Consider the following 27,176-nt stretch of genomic DNA (forward strand, 5'->3'; position numbering starts at 1 on the left):
AAAGTGTTATACAAATGCTTTTTCCACAGCTCAGTCAAAACATATACACCATATTTCAAACATATTTTAACTTCTCCTTTTGTTTCAACTGACATCTCATTATCGAGACATTTCACATTAGATTAAATCAATCATGCTGTGCTTGACTAGAAGAATCACAATAAAAACTTGGCCTTATTGCAGTGCCTTATTTAAAGAAAATCTGATGGCACCCATTACCCTGTCTTAGTTGCATTCCTGGATTTTAAAAAGGAGCTATAAGAATGGTTGTTGTACTAAAATGGCTCTCCATCCATTTTTACCAGATGACAGCAAAGTTACAAGACAATAGTTTTCTGTGTCTAAGAGGAGAAACTGAAGAAGCATGTGTTTTATATACTTAACACAGTTTTAAAAATCTCCCTTCCTCCAAAGTTATTTTGTAACCCTTTGAGCCAGGGTTATTTTGTGTGTACGAATAAGATAATAGATTTCTGTGTTCTGTGTGGGGCTGCTCTTGAGGAATCTTTGGAAAGTTTACGTGGTAAAAAATTGAGCTCTTTGGCTTTTGGTCAAGGTAAGCAACAGTGGGGAAGTAACTTGCCTAGGGAAGCAAGAGGTTGCTGGTTCGAATCCCTGCTGGTATGTTTCCCAGACTATGGGAAACACCTATATCAGGCAGGCAGCAGTGATATACAGTAGTAAGATGCTGAAAGGCATTATCTCATACTTCATGGGAGACGGCAATGATAAACCCCTCCTGTATTCTACCAAAGAAAACCACATGGCTCTGTAGTATCGAGAAGTCAACACCGACTCTATGGCACGACTTTAACTTTAAGCAACAGTGAATCATCACATCAATTGCCATTTAGTTGCACAACATTACCATTAAGTTGCTATTTTGTTATGCAAGGGAGCTGCTTTTTACCACTTCCCCCATCTCCTCCAAAAGGTGAACTGCCAACAGGTTCCAATTGCTGTGGCCACCACTCTCTCTGTGTGTCTTCCTCACCCTTGAATCTGCAACTTGGAGAGCAGCTGGTACTTTTCCAGGCCAGAATTGGCCTAAAGCTTCCAGTTGCTGATTCCTAGTCTATAAACATCTACACAATAACATTTGCATTGATCAAACCTGCTGGAAGCAGAATTGCACTTTCCCCAGCTATAAATTATGGTGGTTTGATGCTGGAAAAATAAACGGTCTCATCAAGGTAAGTGTAGTCTCATGGAAAGAGATCAACAAAAGAGCAACAAAGGTATACATGCAGGGGGGTGGGAATGAATCAAAAACTGCCCTTCAAAGCATATCTGCTTTTTGTATCTTGAGTTCAGAAACCCCATTAAATCCCAATCCAATAAATGATGCACTCATCACTAAGCTCTCCTTTTATCAACATTTGGTGAATGGGTGTATTAAAAATGGAAATTGTGAAAACAGCCAATAAATGATGAAAACTACATTACATTCAAATGTGAAAGAGATGATCCATTCTTTGAAAGTGTCTCTTATTTTGCTTTGACAAAAGGTTATTTCATACAACCACTAGTTGACTAGCAATAGGCATTAACACTTGACAGCTTTCTGCTCATTGGTGGGCTTCTGTAATTAGAAATCTTTTACTGACAGCTCATTCTGCATAACCAATCTAACACATGATACTTGCAACTTTTGTGTGAAAAAGCATGGTTGTGTGAACCAGCCCAATGACATCCATCCTGAAATTCCTCAAGATTTTTCGAATTAAACCCACATACATGTTAGGTTTTCTGTTATATCTTTGAAGATACAAAGATCTTTGTAGCCTTATCAAAGCTCTCAAGTTTCCATACAGTCTATGCATTTTTCAAAGCTCCTGAGATGAAAGGCCACACACAGAATTTCAAATTATAGGCATACATTTGGCTACTGAGGTTTCGTCTCTGTGCATGTTTAACCAAACCCAACATTTTATACCAAAACTTAAAAACACATATGACAGAAGACATTCAGTCCACTTGGAAGATGCCACAAGAGCAATAATGATTCATACGACATTTACTTTTATACAGTAAAGAAATAAAGGTTATAGATTTAAAGAGAAATAGTCAGAGCAGTAATTGCTTCTGCTAGGTTTTTGTCTTGCTTTGTTTTTACTGTCTGGCATCATTACCCAACAGCTTGCACACAGGATTACTATTTTTCTGACCTCAGCTTAAACTTGCATCCCAGTAAATCAAGACCAAATTAAATGAGCACAATGAACGGACACATAAGCTTGTTAGGCAGGAAAATGCTAGCCTCTTTAGCGCCTGGAAGAAATCTATCTACTATGCGGAATTTTGTAATACCCCAGCACATTAATGCCACACAAGAGCAGCAGACTCGAACCTTGACATGGCCTTTTTAGTTTCATAGAAAAACATTTTAATATTTTACTCTCTTCCACATTTCTGCCTCAGAAATGTAATGCAAGTACTGACACATTCAGCAAGGACCTGCCATATTTTCTTTTGTCAATATGTGACATTTCTTCTGCATTCAGCACTATATTGATCAGTTTCAGAACACAACTGTCTTACATGTGATGCATGAGACCAACTTTCTCAGATGGGTATTTTCAAATGGAACTATCTCACCCTTGTCACCAGTTGAAAATAAAATCAGGGGTGATGGAAAAATTAACAATAAAGTGCTGACATTCCTCCCACCTTAGTAAATGCAAGGGCAGGGACAGCATTAAGGGCCAACCAGGTTAGGTACCAGTGCAAGGTACCAGAACACACAGAGCAGCCAAACCCTGAACTGTCAGTTCTCCCCCCTGTACTTGATGGCAGCAGCAGTGCAAACTGGCTGACAGACATGCGGCACTGCTGCCTTCAGCAGTTCAGTTGCCCCCATTGGTCAATTTGAGTGTCCTGCAGAGGCCTCTGTATCATTGTGGGGTTTCTAGGGAATGCTTGCACTGGCTGATGGGAAGAATGAAAGGAGGACTGTCATGCTTGCCTCTTTGCCAAGAGACTCGTATGGCAGCTCCTCCTTCTCCCTTCTCTCCATTGGCCAACAGGTTTCCACCCAGAGACCCTTATGATGACCCAGGGGCCTTTGGGAGGTAGGGGGAAGAGTTGCTGCCATCAGAGATATTGTTGCCATTACTTTCTTTTTCCAGCCCATGGGATAAAGTACTCCTTGCACTAACCAAGAAACTGTCTGGTACAGGACATTTTTAAAGCAACGCATTTCTCCCTCAAACTTTCTGCCAGCGCTACCAAGATGACCATTATCAAACCGACATATTATCCATCTTTTTCCAAGAAGTTTTTCTGCCTGCCACTAGAGCCACTTTAATCTACTCCATGATTAAGCATCAAACATTTTCATCACAAATATCCACGACATCAGCTGCCAAAAAGAGCTTCTCAGCTATCATACAGATGTAAGAGAAGAGATCTAAATCAATGTTTACCTGACAGATTCTGCAGCTGTAATAGCGATTAGTGGGAGAGTTCTCAGTGGAAGGCTGGTCGGCCTCAGCATGGTCTCTGCATCGCCCTTTCTGTCCCAATCTGCCTGCTCCAGCTGCCTGAATGCCAAAGGGGGAAGCTGGAGATTTCGGCAGGAAAGTCTCCTAACACGGTATTGGTCCAGTCCTTGGAGAGCCCCTTCCTCTTCATTATGAGGGTACAGTGTTTCTTCTGATACCTACAAGAATAAAAATGTCCATCATTCTTATTTAGATGCATTTATTATTATGCATAGGTATTGCCTTTCTACCAATTGATTCTGGGGGAGATTAATGGGTAGGCAAAGTAGGCAGTTGCCTACGGTGGCAAAATTTGAGGGGTGGCAACATTTCTGTCACCCCTCTTTTTTCTTTTTTCTTTTTTGCCACCCCTCTGTGGGGTTTGGTGGCGGCAGCACAGCAGCTGTGGGAAAGGGGAAAGTTTCCCCTTTCCTACAGTTTCCCCTTTTTCCTTCAAAAAAAGAGAAAGTTTCCCCTTTTTAAAGCACAACCCACCACAACAAGTGAGGAGCAGGAAGGAAACTTAAAAGGAAACTTTTAAATAAAGTTTCCCCTTTCCCCTTTAAAAAAATGCCGCTGCTCAATGGGATGGGGGAGGCGAGAGCTCCTTCCTGCCTCCCAAATGACTGGACGGGCTGGTCTGCAACCCATTTGGGGCCTTTCTCTGCATGCATGCATGTGGATTCTATGCAGTTCACAGATAAAAATGATTACCATTTAAGAGACATGATGCAAAAATAAAAGGGGGGGCAGGGAAGGGGAAAAGAAGCAAATACAGTGCTATCTCTATTACATATCTACTGAACTGTCTTTACTGCATGAGATAGTTCTGGAAAAGGCAGAACTAAACAGTAGTTGGCCCTCGTCAGGCTGATGGAGAAGGCCTCGATGTCTCACTTTCCCTCTAAGGCAGCCATATGACTGAGACCATTCTGAGACCGGAAAAGTCAAAATGGCATCTGGTCCTAGTTTGTAAGGGGCTGGGGTTTTTGAACCAGGTCTCTGGCACTTTCCCTCTTGTGCCACCCACGGCCCTTCAACAAGCCAGGCCACGTACATCTCCGTCAGCTGACCCTAGCATGGACCTGGTCTGTTGATCTGTGTCCTGCAAAACCAAGCCAGCTTGTTTCCAAGCCTGCTTTGGCAGACAGCTCAGAGTAGTGACGCAGACTCCCTGGTTCTGCTTGCCTCGTTGCATTCTACCTCACCTTGCCCCGCCTCTGGTCTTTTTGCCCAGCTCATCTCTCTCCTCATTCCTGGCACCTTTGTACTCTATAAATGTGAACCCAGCACTTGACCCTGTCCTGTGCTCAGCTGCTCCTCACTTCTTGTGGTGGGTTGTGCTTTTAAGATTTGGGCTGTACTGTGCCTTTAAGTGGCTTTAAAGCTCAGCCAGCTGAGAGGAGTCAGTACTAGTAGATTAAAAGAGGACTAGGAAGCAACAGGGAGGCTCTTCAGTGTGGGCTGTTTTGTTATACTCTTGTGTATAACATTGTGTATACGTTGCAGGACTAAAACACAAGGATACAATCTGAAAGAAGGCATTGGAAATGTGAGCGGCACCTTGCTGACAGCGCAGGGCCTGCAATGTGGAAACACAGGTAGTACGGAAGAACACTTAACGGACATGTAGAGACACAGTCCTAGGGTTTAATCTGGAAAGCACCATTAAGCGGGGCTGGGGCCGGGGGGATTGGCTCTATTCAGCCACAGCACAACATCTCTCCATTGGTTGTTTCTGGTGTCTTCATTGGGCTTCTTTTTAGATTGTGTGCCCTTTGGGGACAGAGAATCCTCATCTCCTTCTTCTTTTTCTATGTAAACTGTTTTGAGAATGTGTTGTTGAAAAGCAATATAAAAGTAGTAGTAATAGTAATCTGTGACAGCATCATCTTATTCAGATCTTCTGACCGTGATTCATACCTCCATAAACTCTAGGCCATATCACTTTAATGCCTGTACATGGGCTTGTGCCTTATAAACGATGTTACACCTGATGCCCAGAAATGACAAATTACACTATATGTAAGCATCTTTCAATCTGTTTATGAATTCCCTCTAGTCAAAAAACTTCTTAGATCAATGAAAATATTTTTTTGGGGGGGGGGCGGAAATATAGAAGTGCATCATTTGCAGTCACTTCATATTCTATGGAACATGTTTGTTCAGCTATGCTAGATTGAATTTGATCTATCAAATATATTTTTGATAGTCTTTCTTCTGGCATAAACATTAATTTAGACCAAAATTAAGAAGGTACGACCGAGTCATCTTATTTATTGGAAAAGTCCAGTTTCAGCTTTTAGGAGGGGCAAATCCATTTGTGCCTCTGGGTAGACATAATATCGTGCTCAAAATTTTGTTCTGAATGATTAGGACCAGATCTTTCATGGTGTCTTTACATATCAGCACCATTTGGTTTTTAATACACACAAAACTAGGGAAGCTGCAGGCCACACATACATTCTCTAGGACCCTGGATTTCCTACTATTGTTATTTATTTTATTTTATTTATTCATTTACATTTCTAGCCTACCCTATAACCAAAGGCCTCAGAGTGGGTTAACGTAATTAAAATTCAGCATCATAAAATCAAAAATACAGTAAAAAAATACAGTGCCTGAGAGCAGAAGAATCACTACATCTCTAGTCAAAGGCCAGGGTAAAGAGGTGCGTCTTCACTATTCTCCTGAATGTGCACAATGTCTGAGCTTGGCGCAACTCAGAGGGGAGGGCATTACACAACCTAGAGGCCAACACAGAGAAAGCCCTCTCACGTGCCCCTACCCCTTTAACTGCTAGCAATGGTGGCAGTACCAGGAAGGCCTCTCCTACAAATCTTAACTGAAAGGCAGGTCTATATGGGAGAAGGTGTTCCTTCAGGTATTTGGGGCCCAGGTTGTTCAGGGCTTTATAAATCAGTGTTAAAACCTTGAATTCGGCTCAGTGGCAAATTGGCAACCAGTGCAGTACCTTTAAGACCAGCGTGATGTGCCTCTGGCTAGAAGTGCCCATCTGAAGTCTTGCTGCAGCATTCTGCACTAGTTGCAGCCTCTGAACCATCTTCAGGGGCAGCCCCACATAAAGCATGTTACAATAGTCCAGTCTGGAGGTTACCAGAGCATGAATCACTGTGGCCACCAAGCTATCTGCCCAGAAAAGGCTATAGCTGGTGGACAAGGCTAAGTTATCTTGTTCTAGGCTGAGCGAGGTCTCCACTGAGGCAGGGATTTGGAGAGATAGCTTAGCAGAAACACAAGTGAGTTGGGCATACCAGCATAAGTTTCTCCTGCTAACTGAGCAGAGACGCACCTTTCTAAAGTGGTGATTCTCACTAGCAAAGAGAGGCCAGCGGCGGCCCATGACTGGCCGCTGTCGTGGCCCCCCTCACCCCACCCCTACGTCAGACATGGGTGGTTAGACACACACCCCACATCTGACAACAGGTGCTTTGAACCTGGTCACCCAATAGTGGCTACGCCCCTGGTGATTCTCTTTAATGAGCAGGAGAGAGCAATGTTCTGGGGCTGGCCCTATCCAGGTCCAGCACAGCATTCCTCCAGTGGCTGTTGCTGGTGTCTACCTTATGTTTCTTTTAAAGATTTTGAGCCCTTTGGGGACAGGAAGCCATTTATATTTGTTTTTGTTTCACTATGTAAACCACTTTGGGATCTTTTGTTGAAAAGCGGTATATAAATATTCTTCTTGACATAGCATAAGAAGGGTGTTGCTCCTTGGAACAGACTGATGGTTTTTATGGAAGATGCCCAGGCAGAGTGAATGCACCTCTTTCCCTTGGGGGGCATTTCCCAAATTCTTAAATATTCACTCCAGCATCACTGAGGCACCTCTACTAGGACTGGCTGTGCTCAGAAGACTCCTTTGTGTTTGAAGACAAAGGCAGGGCTGTATCCCCAGGTCATGGTAGAAGTGCTGGCTCAAGTTCTGCTGTGGGAGTTGCTGGCAGCATGGAGTCGGAATCATAGAATCTTCCCACCCTGTATCATCCCCTGAACTGCCTGCCTCATTCCCCAGTATGTGGACAGGTCTTGGATATGGGACCATTACAGTTGTCTGCTGTGACCTATATTCATTGTTTGGGTGACAAAAGTAGCATGCCCATCCTTATCTGCATTTTTGCCCACTGGTAGAACCGAAACAGGAAGTATATTTTTTGGGGATGGCACCATAGCACAGTGGTCGAGCATCAGCTTTGCATACAGAAGGTCCCAGGTTCAATCCCTGGTTTTTCCAGGTAAGGCTGAGAAAGACTTCTGCCTGAAACCTCGGAGAACTGCTGCCAGTCAGTGTAGACAATCCTGAGCTAGATGGTCCAATGTTCTGGTTTGGTATAAGATGACTTCCTATGTTCCTATCAATATCTGTGTCTGCAATCCAGGTCTCTTGGAAACAAATTATGAGGCGCTTCACACAATTAGTGTGAAGCGCCTAAGAGCGGGTCTTAGCCCGCTCTCCCCACAGACGATCAGGCCTGCAGCCCTGGGTGGATGGATTGGCTGCTCACACGACTACAGGCTCCATTACAGAGCTGGTGGGGACTGCAGGGATCGGGGGCATTCGGGGCACATGGGGCATTCTGGGGGACCCCTGAGACTGGGAGGCTGCTTGTAGCCTCCCAGTCAGGGGTCTGCTAATGTGTCACCGTGTACCACAGCGACACACGGGCAGGAGAACAAGGTTAACAGAGTGCTCGCTCCGTTAACCTCATTTAAAGGGAGGGGGATTTAGGTGGGCGAGCTGCCTTAGAACTATCGGGCTTGCCTGTGAGCCTGCTGGTTCCCACGATCGCTGGAAAGTGGGCTAGGCTCCCTTAGCCTGCTTTCCAGTGATCATGGGAATCAGCTCAATATCAATAGTGATATTTCATCAAGAGATTTTTTTTAAATGGGCATATTCTCTCCCTTCATGCTACAAGAACACCAGCCTACGCTGTTCCAAGATAAAATGGAGAGGCAGGTACTACCTACAGAAGCTGGGGGTGGATAGAGGCTGATTGTCATAGTGTAGGTGTATAGACCCAGTCTGCAATGAAAAAGCAAGACCATCTATAACAGGCTCAGCCTTTTCCTGCTCAACATGGCTTAATTTTTTTAAAAAAGGTTAAAGGCAAAGTTTTTGAAAACTAGTACTCCTGTTCTTCTGCCAAGGTTTAACAAAGGGCAAGACTAGAATGATGTTTGGGAAGGGCGTATGGTACATTAGGCAAGGGAAGACAGTTGTCTCCCAGCCCACTGCCTCAAAGGGCCCCCCAAGAGCAAGGCCAGAAATGCTATGAGAGGCCCTGCACCAGTGGGCAGACACTTTGGGTGGGGAAGGGAAGGTCTTGCCTGCCCCTCCTTGCTCTGCTGCTGCGCGCCTCCCCCCACACCTCTCCACAGCCCGGTGTGACTGCTGGTAAAGATCTGCTTGTAGCTAGCTGGGAACAGGAAGTTCCTTGTTCCCAGAATCCCACAGGGGGCGACGTCACACTGTGGATGCCATCTTGAGTGCCCAGAGCACTCAAATTGGGATCCGCAGTGTGAGGTCGCCCCTCACCCTGGGATGTTGGGAACAGGGACCTTCCTGTTCCCAGCTAACTACAAGCAGATCTTTACCAGCTGCCGGTAAAGATATGCTTGTAGCTAGCCGGCCCACCACCACCTCCTCCTGCCTCCTCCTCCTCCTGGTGAGCAGCTGGGCCAGACCGGCCTGCCGCCACCTCCTCCAGCCAACCGGTGGCAGAGCTAGGGCCAGGCTGGCCCACCACCTCCTGCCGCTTTGGAATTCACTAAGTGATTTCTTGTTGTTTTTAAAGGTAGTACAATTATTTATATTGGGGGAAAACTGGTGTTTAACTTGATCTTTTGGGAACAGGACCACCACCCATTACATGCAGTTGTGGACAGAAGGTATGTTGACATTCAGTTTTGCTATACAGAAACAGAATGACTTGCTTGCTGCCTGGCTCGCTGCTGGACCTATCCATCTCCAGAACAGCATCTCTGCAGTGACTGTTGCCACTGTTGAAAAGTTCTGTATAAATATACCGCAAGGGGCCCATTTTAAAATCTCGTCTCCAGGCCCACTCCAACCTTGGTACGCCACTGTTTGGGTGGCTGAGATTTGCAACTGTGCATATACAGTCTAAGTCTTTGGTGTAGTTCTGAAAGAGGACTCAGCTTTCATCTGTCTCATTTGTTCCAGGCTAATAAGCAAGCAGAAAACCTTGTTTCTGGAAATGAAAAATCTCTTGCTAAATGAATCTCTCTTCTGCAGAATATTGACAGACTTGTTATTGTTTTGAGTACACAGCTAACTTCACCCCTCTGTTGCCTGTGGTGTGGCAGGTGGCTAAGGAAACTGAATGGAAGACTCTCTGATACATTTGTTTGAGCAGCTCCAGTCTGAGCTGTCTTTGTGATAGATTTGCCAAATGGGGAACCTTGTTTAAAAAACAAGATCAGATGAGGCCAGCTTAACCAAGATCCAGCATTCATGACAAATATCTAGCCCACACTTAAGGAAATGTGAACGTGATAGGAATTATAGATATACTGTGCACTCTGCAAAGTAAATTGGAGCTATTGATTGTTGTAAACTGGCCATGAAAAGCTTATCTATAAGCCACTGAAAGAGGGGGGCAGTTACTCTTCTGTTGTATTTGTAGCACATTGCACAAAATGAAAGGGGGAAAATGAATGGAAATAACATTAGGTATGTTCTAGAAGCACATGGAAAAAGAAAAGATGCTTTTAATAACACTGAAAACAAAGATGTAACACTAAAGGCCACTGTGTGATACAGGATGCTGGACTAGATGGGCCGTGGGCCTGATCCAGCAGGGCTGTTCTTTTGTTATGTTCGCTTTGTCACAGTCATAGTACACAAATAGAAAAATGTGTTTGAGGAGACCCTCTTTTACAATTACCAAATAAACTCCCTAAAAATCATCTAAGAAATAAACAGGATGAACAAGTGTAATGAGCAATTTGCAGTAATGCACAGAAGTGTTCCCCAGAGATTACTTTGGCCACAACCACAACTCACCTACACGCTGTTTATTTTAGCAGCCATCTGCTGAGTAAATGGATCATGAACTGCAGCCCACGTAAGACATTTAATGGCAAAGAGAGGTGGCATATTTTCCTTGCTCAAGAAATAACTGAAATTCAAGCACTTCCTCAGGCACAAGCTACTCAATCAACTCTTCTGACTACTTTGCCATGATGAGTTGCAAGGACCATAAATCAGTGACATGCTCGGATATGGGAGAGTTAACTGAAATCAGCTAAGTCATAGGCAGCACAGAAAACTGCATGGGCTGGGGAGGGGGCTGAAATTTTCCAATGGGCTGGAAATTTTCCTTTGCCTAAGGATGTTGAGACTGCACTGCTAAGAAAGGAAAAAGCAAGAATGACTCTATCATAAGGTCTTGGTTTTTTTGCATGCTTCCTTCTACAACATCAGCAAAGGCTGCCAGCCACTGGGAGAAAAGCCAGCATCTGAGTGTTTACTGGACACTGCCAAATGGTCTACCTAGCAAATTGTTGCTGCTTTATCAGCCATCCTGCTTGGCAAGAGGAACGCTAGGATGGCAGACTACAGCTGCTGCTCCACTTGCAGCACTGCCCCACACTTTTCTGCTTGGCTCTCCTGTCCTTTAGAGCTGGAACTTGCAGGAAGCACAGCACTATGGTAGCTGTGTACAAAACATCTATTCTGACAGCCATAATAATGTTACATGGAATACACAGGAAGCTGCCTTCTTCGGAGTCAGACCATTGGTTCATCTAGCTCAGTATTGTCCTCACAGACTGGCAGCATCTTCTCCAAGGTTGCAGGCAGGAATCTCTCTCAGTCCTATCTTGGAGAAGCCAGGGAGGGAACTTGGAGCATCAATTGCTCTTCCCAGAGCGGCCCCATCCCCTACGGGGAATCTCTTACTGTGCTCATACCTGTAGTCTCCCATTCAAATGCAAACCAGGGTGGACCCTACTTAGCAAAGGGGGCAATTCATGCTTTCTACCACAAGACCAGCTATCCTCCTGCATGGTATACCCAAAGTGAATGAATGCACATTGGAAGGGAATAGGGTTGTAGAAGCATTTGGCTAAATGTCTGCATGAAGTCTATACACATGCCAGTCTGTCTCAACAGCCCCATTCAAATATTTACTCCAAAGCACCACTCACAGTTACAGTGCCTGAAGTGTGGAAGAAGTCCCGCCCTCGCACTGTCACTCACCCCTTCCATCTTGGCCACTCATGGTTAAGGTGTGAAGAGGGCAATGCTATAGCCATGGTGGCCCATGCTTCGGCGATCAGAAGCCTGGACCGCCCTAGGCTACCAATTCGGGAAGCGTCGGCCATCACAGTTATGATGCTTCCTTCTTCACACAAACAGTGCCTTAACCATGAATGAGTGAGCTGCAGTGGTGAGTGACAGTGCCCGGTAGGACTTCCTATCCGCTTTTGAAGCCATAACCATGAGTGGAGCTCTGAATCAAACTTCTGAATGTGTGCAACTGGAAACCCTCAGATAGCAGCATTCCTCGCTGAGGGGTGTACAATTTGATTTTCATAGGCTCCATGCAGACATTGAACTGAATGCACACACTGGCCTTCCTTTCACATTTATTAATGCTCCCTGGATATGCCTATTGAATAAGGCTAGAGTTTTACTATCCTGCTGATCATTCCAGCTATAAAAGGAATATGTATTTGGGATAGCTCTATGCAGGGGCTGGCTTCAGGTTTGAGGGGGCACCTTAGCAAAATGACCTCTGGTGGGTTCCCACCTATCTGCCATGTTTGTCCCCCCCCCCCCCAAAGTCCCATGTAGCATCAGGACACTACTTGGGACATTGGGGGGGGGGAATAGGGTGGGCAACCATTCTGAGCTAGAATGCTGGCTAGAACATTGTTGCTGCTGGAACACCAAGAATAAAGCCCGTGTCCACTGCCACAGTAAGGAGAGGGGGTCCTGGTTGGGCTCAGGACAGGCATCAGGCATGGATGCTGGGCAGCTTGAGTTGATGCCACCCTTGGCAATATGGCAGTGATGAGAAACAGGATGAGCAGACAGGAGCAGGTAGTAGTGGGAAGAGGAGCAGCACGATGGGGACAGAGGATGACCCCTTGATGGCAAATGGGTCGTCATAACATCCCAATTCCTGATTCCATAAGTGAGTTATTTCTGTCGTGCCCCCAAACAATCCCTTTCCTAATATCCTTTTTAGATTGTGAACCACCCAGAGATTTACATATGGGGCGGTATTAAAATGTGCTAAATAAATAAATAAATAAATAAATAGTTCCTTGCATTGAATCTGTCTTTTTCTCCCACACAGCTGCAGCACACTCAAGTGTGTCACAATTAGCAGTGGGACATCCAGGGTGCTTGGAAGCCTCATGTGAGAGATTATGTTGAAAATTTTAATATCTTGCTCCTCTGTTCAGTTAGAACTCCCAGTGTGGCTTTTGGTTGCACAGTTAACCTCAAAATATTAGAAATATTAATGAGTCCAGTCAACTTCCAATTCACCTTCGCACACTCTCCATGAATCTGAACCCCATGCCTAGTCCTATATGCCCCAGTCATCAGGATCCATCCTGTCCTTTGCTGGACCCCAGCATTGTCGGAGGTAGTCCACAACTGAATATAATACATTTCTTCCTAGCCTAAGTCAGTGATAGACTTTTCCTTGGGATTCATGCTAGGAAAATGATAGATTTAAATCACAATACTTTGCTGGACAAAATGTTACACCTCATCAGTTTGAATAACACAGTTGGTGTAAACTGGTGTGAATTGGTTTGCGCACAGCAGGCGAGAAGTGCTGTTTACTTACATCACCTTCCCACTGTGCATTCCTTTCTCCATTTCACACTACTGTCATGCTCCATGACTGCTGAAAAGACTATCTTTTACCCAAACGTTGTTGTTTTTTCATAGCAAGTGACAATTATTCATTAAGTAGCAAGAGAGTCATTTCCCAGTACCAATCATCCCTTCCAGTTAACCAGAACAATTGACACTTGTTTACTTTGACGATAATATGCAAATATGCATGCTCTGAATTTCTTAGGACCCCAGTTTGTGTGTGCGTGGGCTTCACCTTAGAGGCACAAGTCAGGCAAACAATTTGTTATGCTCACAATCCTCCTTCCTGACTAAAACTTAGGGTAGAAGGCCTCATATTGCCAGACATACGCTATAACTTTTGGGCTTTGGCTCAGATTCATCAGCCATCATTGTTCATGGGATCCCGGGAATTATTATGGCAAGTCTAGAGCTGGGGTGTGTGACCAGCTGGGGTGCATTGGATTTGCTGACTCTACCACCTGTCTTTCTGGGATGTGTTCCAGCTTGGTGGCCTTGGTATATCCATCAGGGCACATTGTTTTCTCTCTTTATGCAGAAGGTCCCGGGCCGGGCTACACCAGGCAGGGCTGGGAAAGACTCCTGCCTGAAAGCTTGGAGAGCCACTGCCAGCCCCCTGCATGATCCCTCCAGGGGCTGTTGCTGATGTCCATCTTATGTTTCTTTTTAAGATTGTGAGCCCTTTGGGGACAGAGAGCCACCTGTATTTATTTATTTCTATGTAGATTGCTTTGGGAACATTTGTTGAAAATCAGTCCATAAATATTTGTTGTACATAAAAACTGCTTTTTGTTGAAAAGCAGTACATGTATTTTAATTTGTGACTTTTAAATATTTCAAATTTTGTACACCGCCTAGAAATGCACATATCAGGCAGTATAGAAATATGATAAACAAACAAATATTCATCACATTCGTATTCAGTGTCGACCAGGAGCTCCCAGCCTTTAAAAACATGTGTAATCCTTCCATTGCAAACTTTTAGCTCAGGTGCCCCATGAAAGTGTGTTTGTACACATGTACACGCACGCACATCTGAACATTACAGTTATAAAACAGGCTACTCCAGTCATTGGGTTGCATCCAAACTACACTTGAGTGATCCCATTGAAATCAACGAGACATGTTTACTTGTCCTATTAATTTTCAATGAGAGTACTCAGGCTAATTTTCTGACGTTTGTCAGCCAGGCTGAGGGGAAGGGCACACTGAGCTTCAGCACACAGTCAGGCAATCAGGAGTGAAGACCCCCTCTTCCCTCCTCTTCTGCAGCCAATGATCCTCAGATGGGAAGGCAATAGCATGGCTGCAGTGTGTGTGGGGGGTGGGGGGGAAGGCTAAGAGTACCCCGAGAGCCCTACTAGTACTCCGTTTGTAACTCATGGTGTAGACATTACTGAACTAGATGTACCAATAATCTGCCTCGGAATATGGCAGGTTCCTAGGTTCCTCTGACCTTGATGTTCAGGAAGTCTATTTCACTTGAACCCCACACTCAGCTTGGTTCTGATCATTTTTGCAGCAAGGCCTATCTTGTTTGGCAGCTCTCGTACATTCTTCAGAACCTGCAACTGGAGCCTGCGACCCATTGTATTGAATGTCTCTAGGCTAGTCCCATTCAAACTTTGAGCAGTGCCCAATAGACTCTCTCAGTCTGGCTGGAAGAAGACATTTCCTTTGCACCAGCTGCTTTCTCTCAAACACCAACTATTTTGTTTGCCTCTCATAATTGGGTGGGTTATACAAAACCAAAAAGCAAGGCAATGTAATCAGTGCCCTGCAAAATCAACACATTAATTCATCTGAAATCCATCAAGAGAGTTCTCTTAGTCATGTTTGTGACAAAAATGGAACAGGAATATTTCCAACAAAGAACATTAGTAGACACAAACACACATTCACCCCACTCCAACTTAACTGTAGCTTTATTTAAAAATAATTAGTATACAATGTGACATGGGAAGATAGCAAATCGCTCAAGGTTTTAATACTGTAAAGGTCCACAAAACCCTTAATTTTTGGCTTATACAGAGCTATAAGCAAATTATCTGAAAAACATCCAAGGTATTTATTGGCAGAAAAGTTAACATTTAGTTTATATGCTAATAGAAGAAATGTCAGACAAAAGCAGAGAAAATTGGGAGAGATAATCAAGCTCAGAAACACGCATGTGCACGCACACAAATCCAAACGTTAAAGCATGCGCATATATATATATATATATATATATATATATATATATATATTCAAAAATAGATAAAGTAGATTATATATCTGTACACACACACACACTTCCACAACAGCCCAATAAATACCTTTCTCCAGATTACATCTAAACACCAGTTCCTATAAGCAAGAAATAAAAAAAACCCCAAGTCTCTGCAGGCAGGAAGGCAAACAAGTCAGTCAATAAATAAAACCATGCAGCATTGAGATGCAAGGCACACCCCACTCTGCAAAGTGTAGCTTAAAAATTCTGTAATTTTTGGAAATCTAACTCAGGCAATTAGTGAGATGGAATGTCTTTGAGTCCACACATGTGGTTCCTCAAAGCATCATCCGCACTGTTTGCAAGAGTTACTCAAAGCAAGAAGACAGTCCTTTTGGTAGGATGTTTGTTTTGTTTTGTTTTGGAAGAAGAAATGATGTATGCCCTGTTCTTTCTTTTAAAACACCTCAGGGACTTAGAGAGAGCTATGATTTCTGTATTCTCTGGGCAGTTCTCATTCACAACATTTTATGTACTTGGGAAAAGGTTAAAAATAAATATGAACCAGTGTGTGCACTGGGTTGCTTGCCCAACTCTCTGGGTGGTTGCTGGCATTAGACATACAAAGCACTGGAAGTTGCATTTCACAAATAAGTCCTTAGGTGATACTGCTACACCACTGTTGGAAGCATTCTGTGAGAACTTGGTGTTCTGAAATCATTGTTGCACCTCACACATGAATGCCTATTACTGGACTATTCAACTACAGGGCCTGAGGAATTATTATACTTCAACAACATCACAGTGGCTTCTCAGAAGCTTCTTCCCCACACTACTCCAATAACATATGTGTGGGGCAAATCATCGGGTTCTATCCCATGTCAATGTCTTGGGGATGGAGAGTCACTCTTGTGGCAGCAAGCATGAATTGTCCCCTTTGCTAAGCAGGGGTTTTCCTGGGTTTGCATTTGGATGACTACATGTTGAGTGCTGTCTGCTGTAAGATACTCCCCTTAGGGAATGGGGCCATAGGTCAGTGGTAGAGTACCTGCTTTGCATGTGGAAGGTCCCAGTCTCAATCCCTGACATCTCTAGGCAGGGCTGGGAAAGACTCCTGCCTGAAACCTTGGTAGGGGTACCACTGCCAGTCAGTGTACACAATACTAAGCTAGATGGACCAACACTCTGACTTGGTATAAGGCAGCATCCTATGTCCCTCTGTAATGTCTTCCTCTTTGGGAGCTGAACAAAATTAATCTAGGGAAGAAAAAACCCACATTATTTGCTCATATAGTTCCTCCATACACCCACCTGTTCATTACTGGTGCACCATCAGAAGAAGTCACAGGGAAACAGCTTCCACACCACCATGGTAAGAAAACCTTGGTTACTTTTGCACAAATATGTAAAGTGCTTCCATTGAAAAGTATTGTTCGATTTCACATGGAAAAAATATGGTAGTTCTGTCTGCAGGAATTAATCTCCATTGGTTCACTCACACATGCAAGGTCATCATTTGATGCTAATGTGTCAATGAGATTAATCCGCACATATCACGGCAAGATGAATCAGCACATGGTATACACTCAGGTCCAATTAATATCTGCCACCAACTGTGTGTTTGCTGTCTAAAACACTGAAAAAATCAAAGGGGGGAGAATCAAACACAAAGGTACAGCTCTGTGTAGTGTACCAGTTTTGAACAGCAGTGCCCTAAACATTGCAGTGATGATGCTCCCCCCCTCATAAAAACACAGAAGTTGTTGGATATGGTTGAAGTTGCTGCAACTATGTGAGGGCTCTTTCACACAAACGGCTTGCCACTTACAGTTGCACCCACACAGCTGCATTTCAAGTGACAACCATAGTGTTGACAGCATGTATTAATAAGGCCCCAGTGATTTACCAGTGTCTTAAAAGCACCTGCAGCAGTGGAGGAGCATGTTTTCTTCAGCATCACTTGCTTAAATCTCACAGTACATTAGCTAGCTAAGCAGTCATGCATTCGCGACTACACAGAAGAGTAAACAACCCCCTCCACATTTTCCCCAGTTCAGTTCTGTTTCTTAGACAAGAAGGAACTTTGAAACAGAGCTAGATACTTTAATAATACCAGCAGGTTTATTTCATTGCTCAGGCCATTAGCCATGGCAACACAAATCCAAACTTTTACCGTGTCTGCATAACCATAAAAGTGAAAAATACCAACAGAGCTTGTAAGAGACAGACAGAGAATACACCATGTTCATACGTTTAATGGTCCTTGAACACACAGACCTGAGCACACAATTCACCATAGATCTCCAGTCCATTGACCTGCCGGTCTTCAAAGACTGCACCACTCAAGCAAGAAGAAAACCCTTGTTGTTGTTGTTGTTGTTGTTGTTGTTGTTGTTGTTATTAATTCGATTGCTATACTGCCCTTCCAAATATGGCTCAGGGCAGTTTACACAGAGAAATAACAAATAAGATGGATCCCTGTCCCCAAAGGGCTCACAATCTAAAAAGAAACATAAGATAGGTACCAGCAACAGTTACTGGAGGTACTGTGCTGGGTTGGATAGGGCCCCCAGCCCTATTGTTGTTGTTGTTCTAAAATTCTAGGCAAGTTGATTACTCATGTATGTTTCAAAGTGAGTCTGTTATATGATCTCCTTTGAAATCATGTAGATGACAAATACAGTTGCAATATCCTGATGGACAGAAGGGCTGGGATGGGAAAGGTATGAAGAAGACCCTGAAACCCATAGGTGTGAGGGGCAAGGTTCAACAAACCCCAGGTACCCGCTCACCATTGTTCCTAGAAATTTAACTGTGGTGCCTACAGGAAACTTAGCTCAATGATTCTGGCCCCTGGGCCAAAACCTGCTGCTGCCCCTCCCCCCGCACTGTGTGCCACCCTTCCTGCCTCCTCTCCAAGCCCTCCTGGGCTCACCCTCATCTTCCTTCAGCTTCACAATAAACACAAACAGGCCCCCTTCTCTTTTTTGCATGGAGCATTACTGCAAGCAGCAGCAGATTGCTCTTGTGAGAACATCAGCTCTTGCTCACTGTAGGCAAGTAGGGGACAGTGGAGGGAAGGAGGCAGTGATGAATGCAGCCTTGGAGCAGGTGATGAGCACGTGCTTGCTGGCCTAGAGGGAGCAAGGAGGCTGGCCATAAAGACAGCTGGGCCAGTTCCTGATGTGGGCAGAGGAGGACATTGTGGGCTGCATGTTCCTTCTTCACCATGAGATGCTCCCTAAGGAATGTGACATGGTGTCATATTCAGCAGCTGCCTCCTGGTAGGGAAGGACGGTGCAGCCCTGAACCTCCTCCCCTCTGTGCAGCAGCCGTAAACCCAGCTGTCCGCATGGCCAGCCTCTTTGCACCCTCTCAGCCAGCAAGCACGGGCTCCAATCCTGCTCCAAAAGGTGCAGTAAGCATTGCCTCCTTCCTATCACCGGCTCGCTGGCCGGTCTGCCTATCCATCGCTGCCATTATCTTCCCAGCACCACAGTTCCCTGGTTTCCCACCCAGCAATGCTCACAGCAGTGCTGGATGCTCCAGGAAGTGAGCGAATCAGTTCACTGCTGCTCGAGAAGTAGAGGCACTGATGCCAACGTGCCACGGAATGCACAAAGTGGTGGCGATGGGGATAGTGGCAGCAGGTCAGGGCGGCACACCCCGGAAGGGAAAGGTAGGAAGGAAGGAAGGACAAAGCAGGGGTGGGGGTGGGGACGACATTTCTTACTCAAGCTTAAAACTATAATTCTTTTGTTGAAGTTGAGAGCAAGAGATGTGAATGCTTTCCCCGTGGACAGAATATACCTTTCTTCCACTTCCCCCATGGTTATTCAGAAATTGTGCAGTACTGGTACAGACAAGCTGTGCTATTCTTCTCACTAGCCTAACTTTTGCACATTTATTTATTTAATTAATTTATTGTTAAATTTATATACTGCCTTTCATTAAAAACAATCCCAAGGTGGTTTGCAAAAGTTAAAAAACATAATAAAAATGACAGTTAAAAGTATTAAGCTAAAAATATGACAACAAATCTGATTTAAAATATATAAAATACAAACATAAAAACTGTACACAGATAAAAACACACAGAAGCAGCAATAAAACAATCATGTCAAGGCCTGGATAAAAAGCCACGATTTAACAAGCTTTCTAAAAACTGTGAAGGAGTCCGAGGAGTGAATGACCACTGGGAGAGCATTCCAAAGTCTGGGGGCAGCAACAGAGAAGGCCCTGTCTCGCATGCATGACAACCAAGCCTCCCTCATTGTCAGCACCCAGAGCAGAGCCCCCTCAGATCATCTCATCAAGCAGGCAACAACCCTTGGGAGCAGGCGGCCCTCATTTGATAGCAGCTGGCCATCAGAGAACAGCAATAGCCATCCACAGGTTCTCTGTACTACGAGAACTCTCCACTCAGACAATTCATGCAGTTAATACTCTGAAACTTTAAACTGCAATCCCTCACCAGCATTGCATGCCTTTTGCCCTGGCAGTGGTATATCAAAGCCATTTTCAATTACAAGAAACTCAAGCCTATATAGAACATCTGCTCTCCTGAGGTGTTCTTAACCCTGGACTTCGGGGCCAAAGTCCAGGGCCTCCACAGCTCCTGGGAGCCCCTAAATCCTCTTTAGTTTGTGCCCGGTGGTTTGGTCACCCAGCGGAGCATAATGATACTTAATTTGCAGTGATTTTGCTTTGCTTTGATTTTGTTGGGGTTTTTTGTTACTAACAATTTATTAATTTCCATAATTCAGCATTCAAAATAATATAATGTACATAAAGACAGAAGCAGCAATACATTATACAGTTTCTTGACTTTGAGCAGTTAAGTAGAACTTAATTCTAGTTTGCCCCATAATATAGATAAACTATGCTTACTATGTTGCATAAGTGTTTGAAGCATCAGTGTGGACAAACCACTTCTAGCTTCATTTGCTCAATTACACACTGCTGCTCCCTGTGCAGACATTTATCACAAAAATCCATGTAGCATCCAATTCAAGCCAAGCATTCAGCTCTGCACAGTTGCCTAGAATTCCTCAGGTTTGTCTTAATCTTAAAAACAACTGAGCTGAAATTAAAAACAAAAAACTCTTCAAAGTCAAAAAGTAAAAGAATGGATCTATCACCACATCGCCCACTTTCAAAAAGTCCTTTCCAAAAATGAGCAATCATTTGAAACATCACACTGAGCACATATTCCACAAAGATTCCCAAATGTGTACGAATCACAGCTGAGCTGAAATGCGGACCCCATATTTGCAGTGTTCCGCTCGCAAGGTCCTGGAGCCAGTAGTGACTCCCATCCCCTCAAAGCACAGCTTCCTGACTAATTGTTTATTAGGCCCGTGTGAAGTTTCAGCTGAATCAGAATAGTCCACAGGCATAGTCCACAGGTCCCTGGCACTTCATAGAGGCAACCATTCCCACTGTGCAGTGCTGCACCTTGCCCAGCACCAGTGGGGCTCCTTTAAGGGAAACTGAGCGGTGCTGAGTCCCAGCACAATCTTGGAAGGCACACATGGAGTGCTGGAAAGGACTACACTTCCTATTGCTCAGAGAGTCCTTCCAAGATGACACTGGAGCTTCACAGGGCTCTGTTTCTCTTACTTACTTACTTATTTACATTTATATACCGCCCTTCCGATATGGCTCAGGGCGGTTCACAACATGATAAAAACAATTAAAAACAAATTAACAATTAAAATCAAACTATTAAAACACAATAAAACCAATAAAACAGCTAAAAGCCCTGAAAATCAGGGCAACAATTTAAAACAGTTTAAAACAATTAATCATTTAAAACTCTGGAAGGCCAGGCCAAATAAGTACGTTTTAAGGGCTCTCTTGAAGGACAGCAATGATCTTAGATTACAAATTTCTGCTGGGAGTGCATTCCATAGCCCAGGAGCAGCTACAGAGAAGGCCCGCCTCTGCGTCGCCACCAGACGAACTGGTGGCAACTGGAGACGGACCTCCTCAGATGACCTTAACATGCGGAGGGGATCATGTAAAAGAAGGCGCTCTCTTAGATAACTCGGACCTAAGCCGTTCAGGGCTTTAAAGGTAATAACCAGCACTTTGTATTTTGCCTGGAAACATATCGGCAGCCAGTAAAGCTGTTTCAAAACAGGCATAATATGGTCTCTCCGGGTTGCCCCAGAGACCAGTCTGGCTGCCGCATTCTGAACTAACTGAAGTTTCTGGACTATGTACAAAGGCAGCCCCACGTAGAGCGCATTGCAGTAGTCAAGCCGGGAGGTTACCAGCTGATGCACCACTGTTTTGAGGTCATCCTCTCTGAGGAATGGATGCAGCTGTCGAATCAGCCGAAGCTGATAGAAAGCACTGCTGGCCATGGCCTCCACCTGAGAAACCAGGGTGAGGCCTGGGTCCAGGAGTACTCCCAAGCTGCACACCTGCTCCTTCTGGGATAGTGTAACTATCCAGCACAGGGAAATCTAACTCATCCCTCAGATTCTGAGCCCCCACAATGACCACCTCCGTCTTGCTTGGATTCAGCTTCAATTTGTTCTCCCTCATCCAGCCCATTACGGCCTGTAGGCAGGCATTTAGAAAATGAGTGACATTTCCTGAAGATGAAAAGGAGAAGTAGATTTGGGTGTCATCAGCATACTGAACACCCAGCACCAAATCTCCTGATGACCTCACCCAGCGGTTTTATGTAGATATTAAAAAGCATTGGTGACAGAATGGAGCCCTGGGGGACTCCATATAACAGCTCCCATTTTGAGGAGCAACTGTCACCAAGCTCCACCATCTGGAATCTACCTGAGAGATAGGAGCGGAACCACTGCAAAGCAGTGCCTCCTATCCCCAGCTCCCCCAGGCGATCCAGAAGGATACCATGGTTGATGGTACTGAACGCCACCGAGAGATCCAGAAGAACAAGCAGAGTCACACTCCCTCTGTCAATTCCCCGGTAAAGGTCATCCATCAGGCTGACTAAGGCTGTCTCCAACAATCTCCCTGCTAGATAGAAGCAGCCAAGTCAGGCAAGGATCTAGAGAACAGGTGGTAGGCCTCACAGCCCCAAGCAGCTTGTCCACATCCTCAGGAGTCACAGATTGAAACTGATCCAATCTAATACTGCAAGAGAGATTGCTGGACACCTCCTCCATAGACCCTGAAAAAACAGTGGAGTCCAAGTCGGCCCGAATACAGGAGATCTTGTTTGCAAAAAACCCATTAAAGGGTTTTTTAAAAAACCTCTTAGAGAGGTTCCCTCTATGCTGGGGAAAGTGGAGCACTGTGTGGAGTGGTGGGAAATAACTCTCACACGGAAGGTTTTGTGCCAATGTGGCCCCCACTTTAAAAAAATGAAGATCACTGCCATATTGCAAAAATTTTCATCAGCATAGGAATTTGTGAGTCATTTGTTTGGTTTGGTTTGAATCTGGTTCAGATTCGGATCAACCCGGCCTGGTCTTGGATTCGGCCAAACTGGGCCGAAATAGTTCGCAGGTTGCTTTGGGGAGGGAATCCTCACTGGATTCCTCTTTACAAGTAAAAGGCATTCCCTATTGTAATGGGGGAGGGGTTGAGAGAAAGGTTAGATTTTACCTTTAATTTTGAGGTGGTGTATGTGGTGGTGGTGGTGGTGGAGGTGGAGAGGGTAAAAAAGTACTCTTTCTCTTGTTGTAGCCCCCTGGCATTGCTATAGGGAATGCCCTTGACTTTTAAAGGGAATACACGCCAGATTCCCATTTATACCTCCTGAACAGGCCCACAAACCAGCTCTTAGAACTGGGGCTGGGCTGGTTTGAACTCAGACCACCCAAACCAGGCTGGTTCTATTTGTACTGCGGTTTGAATCGAGCTGGCTTGCAGATCTTTACATCAACATTAAAAGAGAAATGCATTTATTATCATCAATGGGAGCTCCCCCATATTTCGCTCCTTCTTAGGGGGTGAACATGCAAGATTACCAATACACTGTGCACCTTGTATTCCACTGACTGGCAGAAATTATCATCACCAGCTATAGTTCTTTTTCAGTTATTTGGCTCTTTTTTTATTCATTTGGCTCTTTTCAACTACGTAGCTCTACAGTGCTACCAAACAGTGTGCCAAAAGGGCTTGTTACATACATAGTACATTTCATTTTGTTTTTTGAGGAGAGGACAGAAGAGGCATCTTTCTAAAGATGGCTTCAGAAATTTCATTCTGATCTCTGAATAGAAAAGTTAAGGAACTATACTAATGGAAGAAGATCCCCTGCCATCCTTCCTCCCATTCACAGAAGGACAGGTACAACTCATAGTTAATTCTAGAGCAGCAACCATTCCAGTACCCTGGAAATTTTTCGCCCTGGGCTTTTAAAGCCCTTTAGCTTTCATCTAAAGCCCTTTAGCTTATAATTTTTAAAAATTTGTAGGTTTTAATTTTGTGGTTGATTTTAAATTGTTGAATTCTTTTAAGTTTTTATATGTGTTTTAATTGTTTTATGTTGCTGTTAACCACCCAGAGATGAAAGTTTGGGCAGTATATACATGTGATAGATGGATAGATAGATAGATAGATAGATAGATAGATAGATAGATAGAATCTCCTCTGGGATGGTGGGCATGTGTTCACATATCAGGCAAATTTACCCCGAAGTCCCTGCGAGTTATAAGGGACTTCACACACAATTGGGGTTTTTCAATGCACGTTAGAGTGCAGCCTGATTCATATTCAGGATTTTAAAAAACCACTTTTTGCATTGGGTTTTTGGGAAAACATTGAGTTTGCAGTAAAGCCTCTCAGAAAACCCGTGGTAAAACCTGCTGTGTGAGGAACTCCCTGGAAGGCATTGATCAAAAGCTCAGTGCTTCAGAGTGCTCTTCTAAGGGAAAGATAAGTCAGGGCATATGAATAAGGCTCTAACTGATGAACAGCTTAAGCATGTTTAATCCAGGGGCGGGGAGGAGGGAGAGAAGTTGATTGAATTACTGCTAGGTCCAAAAAACAGGAGTTGATGACAAGGACTAACATTTTTATACCATTTTATATACCATGTATACGCTGCTTTATTTACTGCTTTTCAACAGAATTTCCCAAAATGCTTTACATAGAGAAATAAAAATAAACAAGTCAGTGAGCAAGGCTGTTGCTTTTCTTTACACCTGGATAAAACCTGAAACCCCGCCCCCCCCATGGTGCAGACCTTCAATCACATTCTGTATTCCAACACTAATTATGCACTTGGTGTACTTTTTGTCAATTTTGAATTTACCCCAATGTTAGTTAATATTCTCTTGATCCTTTATTTAAAAAGAAATTAAAGTAGTAGCTGCTCATCAGATCCTGCTCAGTTTTACATACTTTGATCATGCCCATTTAATTAGTCTTGTTAACAAGATAAACTACTGCGTCTTATAGGACTTCTTTCATGTCCCAGTTCTTTTAAGTGTGTTGCAGTAAGCTTCTATTACATGATAAGATAAGTATTCACAAGGCATTCCTAATTATGGCAAACCAGATCTAGAGACTGGCATAACTGAGTACATACTCCTTTAACCAACAGAAGATAGATATAAAGACTTCCATAATTTTCTGGTTTGTTTTTTTTAAAAAAAAACATCTTGTAGATCATTTTCACTGCTGTCTTATTCATTGAAACAATGTTGATATTTTAATTAAAGCACAGCAACACCCCCCACCATTTAATTAAGTTGGCAGCTAGCAACAATCTTCTTTTGGGGTCCATGCCAAGAATGTTACAGGCAACCCCTTTCTAAAAAGCAACCTTCTACAACTATCGTGCCAGCATTGAGCTTTGGGAGACCTAGGACAGACTACAGAGTACACTTCACTTACCATTGTCCACAAAAGGAGGTGCTTTTAGATACAGCATTCAAAGAGGATGGGAAAAACCACCAGAACTGAAGAGTGGTGGGGTGGGGGGCATGGGACACTAGCCAGTGTGCTGTGTTGACTTCACTCTGAGTCAGCATCAAAAGTGAGAAGTTTAAACTCCATGTTTGCGTCGCCCTAAAATGCACTGGGAAGGACATATCCCCAGGACATAAAAGAGCAAATCAGCTCCAGAAGCTACTTTTGGAGCAGATTTGCCCTATAATGCATCAGGAAGGACAACTAACTAAATACAGGTTACTTTCTTTGCTGTTGCCTTTAAAAAAATGGCTTAACTATATTAAGTTAAACACAGCATGCCTCAAAATATTTTTAAAATATAATTTTGTTTTGAGATGAAAAACATTGGGAAACCATGAGCTAGAAGATGAATTTCATAAGTACTTTTAACAGTGCATACAGTTTGGGGAAGAGTAGATGGTCTTTATGTCCTTTTAAAATTATGTTTCTTGGAAGTCCGCATAATGCCCCTGCCTATATTCCATAGGGCTGATTTGGAAAATATCTTACTAGCCCATGGAATTGGGAAAGGGATGCTCTGAGAGCATGCCCATGGAGACGTCCTCCACAGATGTCCTGCCATGTTCCTGGAACATTGCTTTACTGCCTTGATAGTGGGGGTGTTCATCCAAATGACCCCTCTACATGTTTAAACAAGTATTTTGTGTGTATGAAGAGGGGCCATTCAAATTAACATCACACACACACACACACACACACACACACACACACACACACGGGGCATGCTGGGAGGGCATCATGATGTCATCAGTGAACATCGTGATGACTACACTCTTGGTATGTCCCCTTCCTAATCGCATGGGCAGAGACTGTATCATCTGAACTGGCCCACTGTAAGAAGCCTACATTCAGTCCAGCATCCTGTTTCCCACAGTGGCCAATTCTACAAGGCTGAAGGCTACTCACCTTGCTGTCCCACAAAACAGCAAAGCTACACTGCTAGCCATAACCTCGGATGGATAGAACAATGATTTCTTTGAATACTTCTGTGTAAGAGACATTCTGCGGTCGAAGCAAGTACATAGGAATTTACAGAATGCCACAAGCGGAAGTGGTGTAGGCTTCAACAATAACTTGAACATTAGCTGGTTTGCAACCTTTATAAAATGGTATCCGCCTATTGACTGAACACAAATATTATACACATTCCCATGCTGTAGGGAATATCAACTTACATAACAAGCCATTCAAAATGACATTATGGCAGTGTTTCTCAAATGAAAGGCATGGAACACCAATTGGGACAGATCCATGCAAACAATTCCACATGCCTTATTGGCGACAAGCCCATAAAACATGTGTTCTCCATTGTAAGGCTCAGTGGTGATCCACCAATCCTATGAGGAGCTCCCCAATTGTTTGTTGGGCCTTGCTGGGAAATTCTGGCCAAAGCTGAACACTCTGCCCAGTCTCCCCGGCACCATGTGGAGATGACCATTCCCACTCTGTAGTGTTGCACTTTGCCCAGGGCCAGAGGGAAACAGAGCCTTCTTCAGCCCTGCCCTGCACCATCCTTCAAGGCATGCATGGAGTACTGGGAAGTGTAGCCCTCCCCAATGCTTTCCTCTTAGAGCTCATGAGAGGACTCCATCTGTCTTAAAGGGCCTTCTGCAGTAGGTCAGCACAATGGGAAATGGCTCTCATTAAGAAAGTTTTTTTTTAAAAAAAACCAAGGGTAGAGGATAAATTG

The 27,176-nt window shown here is 44.1% G+C and overlaps 1 protein-coding gene across 8 annotated transcripts in view; it reads right to left on the bottom strand.

Moving 5' to 3' along the window:
* The window catches only part of PDE4D (phosphodiesterase 4D), a 990,732-nt gene that overhangs the window by 670,722 nt on the left and 292,834 nt on the right, over nt 1–27,176 (bottom strand). For all 8 annotated transcript variants that reach the window (XM_053289923.1, XM_053289926.1, XM_053289927.1 and 5 more), the window contains exon 3: nt 3,426–3,661. In XM_053289923.1, coding sequence (XP_053145898.1) covers nt 3,426–3,661 — 236 coding nt within the window. The remainder of the gene's footprint in view (nt 1–3,425; nt 3,662–27,176) is intronic.

Source organism: Hemicordylus capensis, chromosome 2 (genome assembly GCF_027244095.1).
Source record: "Hemicordylus capensis ecotype Gifberg chromosome 2, rHemCap1.1.pri, whole genome shotgun sequence".
Lineage (NCBI taxonomy): Eukaryota > Metazoa > Chordata > Lepidosauria > Squamata > Cordylidae > Hemicordylus > Hemicordylus capensis.